Source organism: Pistacia vera, unplaced genomic scaffold, assembly GCF_008641045.1.
Source record: "Pistacia vera cultivar Batoury unplaced genomic scaffold, PisVer_v2 Contig297, whole genome shotgun sequence".
Classification (NCBI taxonomy): Eukaryota; Viridiplantae; Streptophyta; class Magnoliopsida; order Sapindales; family Anacardiaceae; genus Pistacia; species Pistacia vera.
The window spans coordinates 81,943-94,066 of record NW_022196109.1 but is presented as its reverse complement, the minus strand read 5'-3'; the positions used below and the strand labels follow the sequence as shown (position 1 = coordinate 94,066).

The following is a 12,124-nucleotide window of genomic DNA, read 5'->3' as shown; positions in this document are numbered from 1 at the left end:
TAATATAAAAAATGAACAATGAAAGCTAATTTTTAGTTAAAATTTTATTTCATCTGTTACCTTTTATATGTGATTGTTGCTACTGTTGACTAAATTTATTCATTTTGTTTAACTTCTCTAAATAACAAATAAGGGTAAAATAGTATTTTTAATTATTTTTTTGGTCAAAATTAATTTTCAGAAGCATCTACTGTAACAATAATACTACGGACATCGGGATTTTACACCGAAATCTTACACCGGCTTACGTGTTCCGTGACTCACACCAAACACGTTTCATGTTCAAATTTTTTTTTTTAGTGAACGACCGTTCATCAACTATGGACGACTGTTCACTTACATGGACTCCCGTCCATTGGACGGGCGTCCCCATTTAAAGGACGCCCGTTTATTAGTAAATGGAATAAAAAATATAAACAAAAATTAGGGACAGTCATTCATAGGTTATGGACGACCGTTCCTAAAGATTGGACGGGCGTTCATATGTTAATGGACACTCGTCCATTAACAATCGTTTTTAAAAATTAAAAAACATTTAGGGACGGGCACCCGCAAATAAGGGACGTCCATCCATAATGTAAATATAAAAAAAAAAAAAAAAAAAAAAACTTTGGACACCCGTCCATAACTTGTGGACGGGCGTCCCTAACGTGTGTTTCCCATAAAAGCCTAAAGTTGACTCCTCAATTTATCAATAGCGACATTTTTTCTTCAAGCTGATATTTAGCCTCTGAGAGTTTCATTTGAGCTCTCTCTTCACGCAATACATCAACTAACTGCATCATTTCCCTTTCCTTCTCATCCTCTTCATGAACTACAACAGATTCTCTCTTAAGTTCTTCCACTTCAGCTTGATCATCAATGTCTCTGGCTAACTCGTCACATACTTGGTCAATAACCACTCTCACTCCCTTCTCACTCTCTTCTCATTCTCAAGTTCTTTCACTGCCTTAAGAAATGATGCTTTAGTCTCAGCCAGCTCTTTGCCAAGCTTCTTGTTCAATCTTTCAAACCGTCTCCTCAACTTCCTTTCTACCTCAAGTTCCCCTACAATGGACTCAATAGCAGCCTCAACCACTTCCTGCTCCTTGTTTTTCCATGCCGCCTTTTCTTTAGCAAAACACTTCATTAGATAGTTTATCTCATTCTGGTCCGAGCGCTGTTAAAGATTTTGAACGTGAAACGTGTCTAGTGTGAGTCACGGGACACGTAAGCCAATGTAAGATTTCGGTGTAGAATCCTGGTGTCCATAGCATTATTGCTACTGTAATATTGGGTTAATTGTCACTTTCAAAAACCTCGGGGTGTAATTATGACTCAACACATTCCCCGTATGTGAAAATATTAGAGTTTATTGTATTTTCCCCTAAAGTATTATTAAATAACAAAGTTTACTGTCAAGTATATTAAATAACAGTTTACCCCCTATCGCTTGTATTTTGTTAGGGTTTCACTATTTAATTGAACAAAAAACTAATGAAATAATAATTATAGGGGTAATTTTTTATTTTTTTTTAGATATCAGGTAATTTGTTACCTCAAAAGAGAAATTTACTAATCTGAAAATATTATTATCCCATTTTAGTGTTGATACGGTTAAATGGTGGTTGTGGAAGTGGTGGTGCTGCAGTATTAGTTGAGATAGGTGAATAAAGGAGAAAACATTAAACATAATGTTATTTTTTTTTTAATTTGAATAAAAAAAAAATCATAAAAAAAAAAAATTGCCTTTTCAGATAAAAATATCTTAAAATATATGAAACATTAAATAATAAGAAAATATTCTATTTTGTAAAAGTGCACTAAAAAAAGAAGAAGATTAAATTAAACGTGTAAAATACTTAGAATTAAAAAGGTGGCAGTTGGGACTTATTTCTTTAAATAGTTAAATTAATTTATATTTTTCTCTCTTAAGAATAATTATTTTCATGACTATAATATATATAATTTTATTTATGAATAAACGACTTGTTCGCACCCAAGGTTTGCCTTAATGACCCTTTCCCACCCAAAAAGTTTTAAAATACCATTTTTTCACCCAAAGTTAATATTCTGTTACTACCCAAAGCTGATTTTAGCGGCAAAAATTCTCTTTGACACCACCATTTGAACCTCCAGTCTCATCTCTATAAAACCCCTCTCACTCTGGCACTTGATTTCTCACCGATTATCGGCCATTGCAAAGCTAGAGTTTTCTGCTCTTGACTGATTTTCAGTTGATCTCAACGGCGAATATTCAATTGGTCACCAACATTTGATCCACTGCCCTTCACTCAACAAAAACCCTCTTACCTTAGCTCCTGGCAACTCACTGAACGCTGACTGAGAAAGTGAAGTGTATTTTAGGTATTAAGGAATATAAACTTTGGATGGGAAAGTTGTATTTTGAAACTTTTTGAGTGGGACAATGTCATTAAGGCAAACCTTGGGTGGGAAAAGTTGTTTACTCTTTATAGGGGTATGTATATTAACGGAAAGAAAGATCACCTTGAAGATTACTGTGAATGTTTAGAAAATATGTTTGGTTGATTCGAATAAATTGTTGAATAATATGTTTGGTTGAGAGGATAAACGAGGGGGTAGGTTATATAGATTATTAAATTGCCCTCCTTTTTAAATATTAATATAATAGTATTTTTTATTATTATTTTTTGAATCACTTTCAACCCCATACATTTGAAATTTTGCTAAAACACCCCAACCATATAAAACTTTAATTTATAACAAAATCACCCTCGTCCACCCCAAGCCGCTGTCGGCAGCCAACCACCATCGCCGACTGCCACCGGTAGTCGATGGAATGGCGCAAGACTGGCTGTATATGGCGACTGTGCGTCGACAAAGCCAAAAGTGGCCATGGATTACAAATCCATGGCCGAAAAATGGCCAGATCTGTGGCCATTTCACGGCCACATCTTTGGCCGTGAAACAACCATAGAAACACTAGATCTGGCCGTTTCTGACCATGGATCACAAATCCATGGCCGAAAAGGGCCTTACCGGCGCACGACCGGCCAGATCCCATTGATCGTGCACCATTACAGCAACTAACGCCGGTGGCCAGCAATGGTGAGTCATGGCCGGCGGTGACCTTGGGTGGTTGGGAGTATTTTGTTAACTTTTAAAATTTTTTATGGCTGGGGTGTTTTAGCTAATTTCTTAAATGTAAGGGGGCTGGGTAATTGTTATTTGGTAGACATTTGAGGGCAATTGTGATCGAAATAGTTTTTAATTAAGGGCAAAATAGGTAGAAAAATCAAGGGTGCGTTCAGTACATTATTTCTACCCATATTCCCAATCCTATTCCCAAAATATTGCTTAGTACATTATTTGAGAAATATTAGTATATTTTTTTAATTACTTTTAGACCCCTTGAGTTTATTAATTTCATTCAATACCCCAAAAAAAAAGTTTAAAAATTAACAAAAGCACCCCCACCCACCCATACTTGCCAGATTCCGGCAACCACCGTCGGTGGTAGTCGGAATCTGTCACAACAATGAATTAACGACCGGAACTGGCCGTCAACGACAGCCAGATCTGGACTTTTGCCGCCGTCGACGACCAGATCTGGCCGGAAAAGGCCATATCGACGCCTTACCCACTAGATTTGACCGGTTTGTGTTGTAATGTCATTTTCCTACTAGATTTCGGCGGTGGTTGCCGGAATTTGGCACTGTGGTGGGTGGGGGTGTTTTTGTCATTTTACAAAATTTTTATATATTAGGTGTTTAGTTAAATTAGCAAACCTAAGGGTTTTTTTTTTTGTAAATTTTTAAATTTTACCTCGTAATACTCCCCTATTCACTACCCAATATGATTTCCAAAATTCTATCCAAAATAATAAAACAAACAGACCCAGATTATCTTGATAATGTTTTAATAACATCTCCTAGCAAGGTAATAAGATTACCCCATACATTAGGGGTGTTCGGTTCCGGGTACCCTGCACTTTTTGAAAGAACCGGAACCGACGGTTCCGGTTCCTAGGTACCCAGAACCAGAACCTATAACAACGGTTCCGGTTTCGGTTCTGAGTACCCTGTAAAATTCATGACCCCCCAAAATTTTTTAAAATCGCAAAAAAACCCTTAAAAACTTACAATACCCCCCCACCTGGCACTTGTTAACAAAAATAAAATTACAAATTATAAATTCAAAATTACAAATTACAAATTCCATTACTTTGTATCGGTAGATTCTCAAAAGTCAAACCAACTTACTTTAAATATTATGAAATATAAATATCAATGTATTTACATTACTTTTTCTACAAAAGTTTTTATTAACCCCCCTAATCGTTAATTTTATTTTATATTAGTCTCGATTCCTGGTTCCTGATTCCGGTTCTGGTTCCTAACTATAAAAACCGGAACCGGAACCGCACAGTAACGGTTCCAAAAATTTGGAACCAGAACCTACCTATTGACGACTAGTTCTGGGTAGGAACCGGAACCAAACCTAGGGTACCCGTCGGTTTCGGTTCCAACCGATTCTTTTGAACATCCCTATCATACATTATCAATAATAAATACTATTTATAATAAAAGATTACTATAATATTTTATTACTTGCAAAATAAACGAAGATTATATCCATTATCTTATTTACCCCGATCCAAACGACCCCTTTTATTTATTTCCTTTTATAAAATAGATTAGTGTGTTTAAGCATGGGACATTCTTCTTCCATAACTACTAAAATACTATCTTCAGCAGGTACGCATAGCTTCATCATGAAACCTCACACTTTCAATTTAGTAAAGTAAAATAAATAAACAATCATGGGAATCTTATTGTACAATTTTCATTTAGCCATCTCAAATTCATTAAATTTTAAAAAGCCCCTTTCACCAAGCTTTCCTCTTCACCAGGTACGAGTAGTTTCATCAACCAAACGCAACTTCAGAGCATCCTTGAAGATGTCTCAGTCTCAGTCTCAGCCTCAGCCTCAGCCTCAGTCTTCCCAGAACCCAGGTAACAAATTCCATCAACCCATTTATCTATAACATGTTTTAATTGAAGCAAGTGAAGACATTGCTGCTGTGTCCTCGGAGCTGATGGTACTTCAGTGAAAATGAAATTTTTATTTAAATGGATTTTTAAGATAAGGGCTAACTTGTTTATCTGTAAGAAAAAATTGGTAACTTGTAATGTATATTAACTTATTCTTCTTATGTGCTAACTGTTGATTAGTCCACAGGGAGATGGAATAGTCGTAGATTTTGTGTGTTGACATATATGTAAATGAAAAATAGGATATTTTCTTTATAAAGTATGTTGATTTTATGCTTCATTTGAGTTTATAATTCTTCAGTTGAATTAAACCATTTTTTTTTTCAGTAAAGCAGCATAAACTTGTAATTCCAAACAAGCATGGTGAAAAGCTTGTAGGCATATTACATGACACTGGATCTACTGAAATTGTAATAGTTTGCCATGGTTTCCGATCCACTAAGGTTAGTGATTCTAAAATTTGAAGTCAGCTTTATTTATATATTTGTTAATAAATAATTGTTTTTGGTTTGATCAAGTTGTAAAGTCCTCTTCTAATAATTTAAAGGGCTCAACCTTTAAGAATTGCTTTATACCATTTATTCTCTAAAACTAGTTGTTGATCATTCTTTCATGGAATTTGACTTAAAATAGAAATGTGTGAAAAACTTTATCCACGTTCTAGAAACATTTCCTTAACTTAAAGAAGTTTATGAGTTTAAGCTTATACCTCAGTAATTCTGTCATGGTATTTTCAATCAAATTTCTGAACTATAGGCTTACATTCAGGAAGGGGACCAAAATGCTCGATTAGCATGGTTGTGAGTGAAGTTTGACAGTTTTTTCTTTTCCATCTCCAGGAAGATACTACTATGGTGAACCTTGCTGTTACCTTAGCAAATGAAGGAATTAGCGCCTTCCGTTTTGACTTTGCTGGAAATGGGTAAGTGGTGCCTTGACAGGAAGTAAAAATGTGACTTTTGAAACTTCTAAGCTTTTCATTCTGCGTGCCACTTTTTACTTGAAGTGTTTTTGGACATAGGCCACTGCATTATGTAGAGTTTGCTGTGTGGAATTGTCTGTTTGGTAATGGAGCATATAGAGAATTCATAATAGTAAATGCTTTAACTGTCATGGCGTATGTAGCAAAATCAATGAGGCTGCAAATGAAGAAACTATTAATGTGTATATGATTCTGACAGCAAGATAACATTTAATTGCATTTTCATTTCTGTCATGTTAATTTTCTCTGGTTTAATGTCTGGTATTGATCAAGTTCCTAATGTCAGCCTTGGGTATTCTGCACCCGGTCAGTATGTTTTGTTGATTTAGTTCAAACACTATGCTTTCCAGGGAAAGTGAAGGTTCATTTGCGTATGCAAATTATTGGAGAGAGGCTGATGATTTACGTGCTGTAATCCAATACTTTTGTGGAGCAAATCGTGTAATAAGTGCGATTCTTGGGCATAGTAAAGGTGTGCTAAAAATTCTGAGTAATTAATTCATATACAATGAAAATCGTATGAAATTTTTTGAATGAGAATAAAGTTTATGGATCTAGTACCTAATATATGCAAGACTGCAACTGCTCTCCAGACTATAAGGGATTCCGCTTAACACTAAGGTGTCTTTTATTTGGATTTTTATCCATAAAACATTTATCTTCGCTTAGAATCAGTAGTGACTTTTAGCCTTCATCATTTCATTGGATGTGGCTTTATTGAGCTCAAATGATATCTATTGACATGCCTAAACATTTGCTTTGAGTTTGAGAAGACCTTAGAGATTGGACCATTTATAAATTGGTGACACTTATCATCTTTGACCTGTTCTATGTGTTTGTTATTTTGCATAGATAGTAGGCATGATTTTTATTTCTTCATTGTCTACTGATATGTTTTCTGCAGTTGCCTAGTTTTTGTTACGTTGTGGGTGTCTGTTTGGTCCTCGTTTCCAACGGGTCCTGACATTGGTAACACCTGGGTCCATATGAATTAGGTTTTTGCCTACTCTTAAAGGCTCTGCACCTTTTAGGGTTCCCACTCTCCTTGGAATATGAAGGAAAACATAAATCAAAGGAATTTCTTTGTCTGTGGCTTAAGATGTCTTCACACTTAATTGGTTAAGTTTTCCACTTTTCCCATAATATCTCCTTTCTGTTCCATTTTTCTATGCCAAAAATTGGGGTAAAAAATAGCTAAAGAACTTGGAGAACACATGGGTTTTGATAATGAACTTGTGAGTATTGGTGCTTTTTCCATATTTATTTTAACTTACCAAATATACAGAACTTGAACAAGTGGAAGACAATGAAGATATTGGTGGTTACTAGTATTGATGCATACCATTGGTGATAGCAGTAGTGGTAAGATGGTAGTACTGTGGCAGCCTGCTGAAGTTTTGATAATTATCTTGTGAGAGTATGTGGGTATATTGGGAGTTGTGGAAGCAGTAATGATGCTTGGTCACTGTATTAATGCTGACATACCACTTGAGGTGGCGATGGGCCCAATGGCTAGTTGCTCTCAGTGCCACTAGTTCAACATTTTAATCTTTTCAAAATCTTTTTTCAGTTCTTTTATTTTGTTCTTTGAACTGATTTTCTACGTCTTTGCATATTCCTTAATAGAAAAATGTCATGTCATACATCTTCGTTTTTCTCAAATAACATTTGATTTGGCATAAATGTCCAAATATTCTGTGGAACGTGCCATATTTTGGCATTTTTGGGATTTGAAATCTTTATATGACAGTTCTGTCAGAATTGCATTACGAATTCATAAACATTTAAATCTCCATATGTTATATATACATGCTAAGCCTAGCCTTGAGAAGTTAGGTTGAATAAGAGTAAAAGTCTGAATCTAATGATAATAACATAATCTTCAAAAAAAAAAGGGGCAAGTTTTGTTTGCATTTGAAAATTGGAATCGGTGGTACCATGACATAGTAGTGCTGTATCTGTTAATTAGCTTTCTTCCTATTCCATTCTTTTCTGTATGCAGATTTAAAGGTTTATTCCTATAATTATGTTTTCTTTATTGAAGCCACATTACTGATTAACGTAATTGTAGGAGGCGGTGTTGTGCTTCTATATGCTTCTAAGTATCATGATATTCACAATGTTGTCAATCTTTCTGGCCGTTATGACATGAGGGGAGGCATTGAAGAACGCTTGGGGAAGGACATTATGGAAAGAATTGAGCAGGATGGGTTCATTGATGTTAAGAATTCCACAGGTAATTGATTAGTGTGTTCCAACATGTTTTTGGATTCTTTGGTTTAGAGTCTTCATGTGATTGAATAATCAGTTTCTTTGGTGCTTTTTTATTTTGCATCCTATAGATACTTGCTCTATTTTGTATTCTAAAAATTTGCCTAAAATATTGTTGACAAGGCCAAGGTCCCAAATTACCCCAAATTTTCTGTTCCCTTTTATTCCCTTCTGAGAATCTAGAATAGAGAGTGATGTCATGTTCATGACAATGCATACCTTTCCGCTTGCAATTGTATGTTTAGTTCAGTAACAGTTTCTTGACAAATACATGCACAAAGAATAGAGTTGGCATCATTTACACTTTACTGTTGTATGCAGGAAGTGTTGAATATTGTGTTACCAAAGAAAGTATGATGGACCGTCTTAATACAAACATGCATGAAGCGTGTCTTCAGATTGACAAGGAATGCAGGTGAAAGAATAAAATTCAATCATCTGAATGTTTCGCTGTTCATGCATTTTTGCTTGACTAAGCTTAAAATGTGTTAGAAGACCGTATAATGTTCTTCAAATATTGATACGGTAAGCAATTTCTGAAAATATATCTTGTGTTAATACGGATAGATTACAGCTCCAGGAAGATGAAGCCATCATATTTTACTTTCTAGTGGAGAAACATTATTTTTTTACTGTCTATTTACTTGGAGTTCGAATTTCCTTTTCCTGATCAGAAGAAAAGATCTTTTGCTTGGTCAAATAAGTACTGTTCAATTGTAGACATCCACTTATTGATTGTCATTGTTTAACATTGCCATCTCTGGAATCTGCAAAATAAGCCCGTGCATCAGAAGTTACAGACTCATTTAGATTATGCTATGAAGAATGCCATTGAATTATTATCAAATAATAATAATGATTAAAAGCAACCTAAGATTTGGCTGTTTCCCTTTTTTCATCTGCATATTTTGCTTTGCAATTTGGAAACTGCCCTTGAATGCGCCTATGGGTGTAAAGTTATTACTGTGTTAATTTCCTTCTACAGCTAATTGTTTGCCAATTATATCGATGCAACTTTTGCAATTTAAGAGTAATGCTTTATTTTCACATGTATTAATGTGCATGGTGTATATACTAACTGTTGATCTACCTATATATGTACATACAGGGTCTTGACAGTCCATGGATCAGCTGACACAATTATCCCTGTTCAAGATGCGCACGAGTTTGCCAAGATTATACCAAACCACAAATTGCATATTGTAGAAGGAGCCAATCATGGATACACTAAACATCAAGCTGAACTAGCATCAGTTGTTCTGAATTTCATAAAAGAAGGTCTGAAGCAGAATTAGCATAAACCTATCCATCCAGGTGCATTATGTACCCATATGCTTACAAAAAGTTGATTGTTTCAGATATTGAGTTTATTAAACTTGAACCTTCTGACACAATTATATGATGCAGATGCCTGATGAAACCCGGTTTTAGTGCTCAAGTTAAAGCGAGCAGGGAAGTATCATAAATTGAACATGTGATCTGAAGCACTCCCTGCAAGACTGTTTCGTTTCATTTAGTGACATGTTCTATATTTTGGACTTGTGGATTAAAATTGTTGAATTTTAATAATTCATGAATATATGATGGGAGAATTATTAAAAAGTATATTTAAAATGTAACCAATAAGGAAGCAACATCAAACTTGGGTTTCTATATTCACATGATTGTGGTAAAGATTCTTTTTGCCAACTCTAGTTTTCAGCTAAGTTATCATTCTGCATTACTAAATCCTGTGGCATTGTTAAATTTCCATTATTTACTGGCACACCGGAGGTTCCTTATCGCCTACAAAATTGTTGTTTTGGTCATTGCAGAAACTTGTATCTGAAGGTTAAAGTCAGAAACATAATTTGATTCCCATAACGCTGTATTGCAGGCTATTCAGACGATACATATTTTTGCCTTGAATTGCTCCCTTACTTGAAAATCGGTAAACATCAGTGAAGACTCATGGTGGATATCTTCACCGGAAGAGAGTCCTGGTGAAACAAAACACCAAATTCCTTGACGATATATTATATAATGAACAACATCAAGATCCTCATCATACCAATACATATATGGTATCTTTTGGAGCATATAGGCTGGAGAGAATTATGACAGATCTTGGCCTAAATTCCTAACCAAACGGTATTAAAATCAAACAATCCCTTGCCAACACTCCTTGTTCCAGCCTCAATGATATCAAAACAAACAGCCAAGTAAAAGCCATCTAATTAAAATTAGTACATCTAAACCAAAAAGATACCAAAAAATCATAATGTCCTTCACGAGACATAGAACCAATTTTATTATCTTGGAAGGTTCAATTTCTCTCGATACCACTTCAACAGCTGAGGAGCTTCCTTTGTATAGCAAGTCCGCAGACTTCTTCAGGAATAACTTTTCTGAAGTCTTAAATAATGCAGACAAAAGATTTTTAATCAAATCTTTCGACAACAGAACTTGAGCAACTCTACCCCTGGGAACAATTCTTTTCTCAAAAGTTCAAGAGTATATTTCCAGGGCTTCTGGCAATAAAAGAAGATTCACAGCCCAATCTACAGACAAAGTAATCCATGATCGCTGTAATCTCTTACTCAGATGCCACCGTATACCATGGATGCTTCCTAAATACTTCAAAAATCACTTTCTCAGACCGACCCCGTTTCTTATAAACATCAACCTTTCTATCCCATGTCGATTTGTTCATTGACCCTAATATATAAAATGCAAAACAAAAACTCGTCTTTGAAGGATTAAACCCCGTTCCTTTCACCTTCTCCACAGTCACCTTAAACATATCTGAATTTGTCATAAATGCTCGCTCTGGGCTGGCTACGAAGCAACAGAATTATACTGGATTCCGGCACTGCATTTTTCGCTAAACGTTAACATTATGTACCACATAAGTTTCAAGATTATTTAAGAGCATACGCGGGTAGCGTTTAACCACTTCAATGGCACTCTCATCTGACTTGAGCAAGTCTTTCAAGAAATTGAAATGAGGGATTATATGTTCCTCTAAGCTTCTCAATAAAATAGATGGCTGATCACGAAAGGTTTAGGCAGGATCAGGGACTGAAAAGCCTTTGGAGTAAAAGAACTCGAGTTTGGGCAAAAGGGATTTCTCAGGATTGGAATAAAGCAATCCTGGGGATCTCTTAACTAAGGCTGAAACTTGGGGTTTCGAGAAGCCATAGTCCTGGAAAAAACTGAGGACTGAATCAGGTTCTTGTGGGGTTTTAGAATGAACATATTTAGAAACCCATAAACCAGATTCTAAAGACAACCCACACGAATTTACAAGATATGAAATTGCATATGAGTGTTGGTTTGGATTGGTTGAGATGCTTTCTACAGATAAATGTTTAGAAGGGATCTTCGGAAGACAATGAAGTTTAAGAATTGACCTGATTGAGATGCTGCGACTAGTATACAGGTGTTTGGTTCCGGACACCCTGCATTTTTTTAAGGAACCAGAGCCGGAACTTGTAACAATGGTTTCGGTTTTGGCTGTGGATATCCTATAAAATTTGTTACCCCTCAAAAGTTTTTAAAATAATAAAAAAACCCTTAAAAACTTACAAATACCCCCTGGTAGGGGTGTTCAAAAGAACCGGTTGAAACCGAAACCAACGGGTACCCTGAGTTTGGTTCCGGTTCCTACCCAGAACCAATCGTCAATGGGTAGGTTCTGGTTCCAAATTTTTGGAACCGTTACTGTGCGGTTCCGGTTCTGATTCTTATAGTTAGGAACTGGAACCGGAACCAGGAACCAGGAACCGAGACTAATATAAAATAAAATTAAAGATTAGGGGGGTTAATAAAAACTTTTGTAGAAAAAGTAATGTGAATACATTTATATTTATATTTC

General features: G+C 35.5%; 1 protein-coding gene across 1 annotated transcript; it reads left to right on the top strand.

Moving 5' to 3' along the window:
- The first annotated feature begins 4,921 nt into the window (after positions 1-4,921).
- Positions 4,922-9,849, top strand: LOC116135228. The gene is made up of 8 exons (XM_031420923.1): positions 4,922-4,976; positions 5,343-5,458; positions 5,855-5,937; positions 6,348-6,469; positions 8,069-8,233; positions 8,590-8,683; positions 9,377-9,546; positions 9,676-9,849. Exons 1-8 carry the CDS (start codon positions 4,922-4,924, stop codon positions 9,681-9,683), a joined length of 813 nt encoding a protein of 270 aa, XP_031276783.1. The 3' UTR covers positions 9,684-9,849.
- The last annotated feature ends 2,275 nt before the right edge of the window (positions 9,850-12,124 follow it).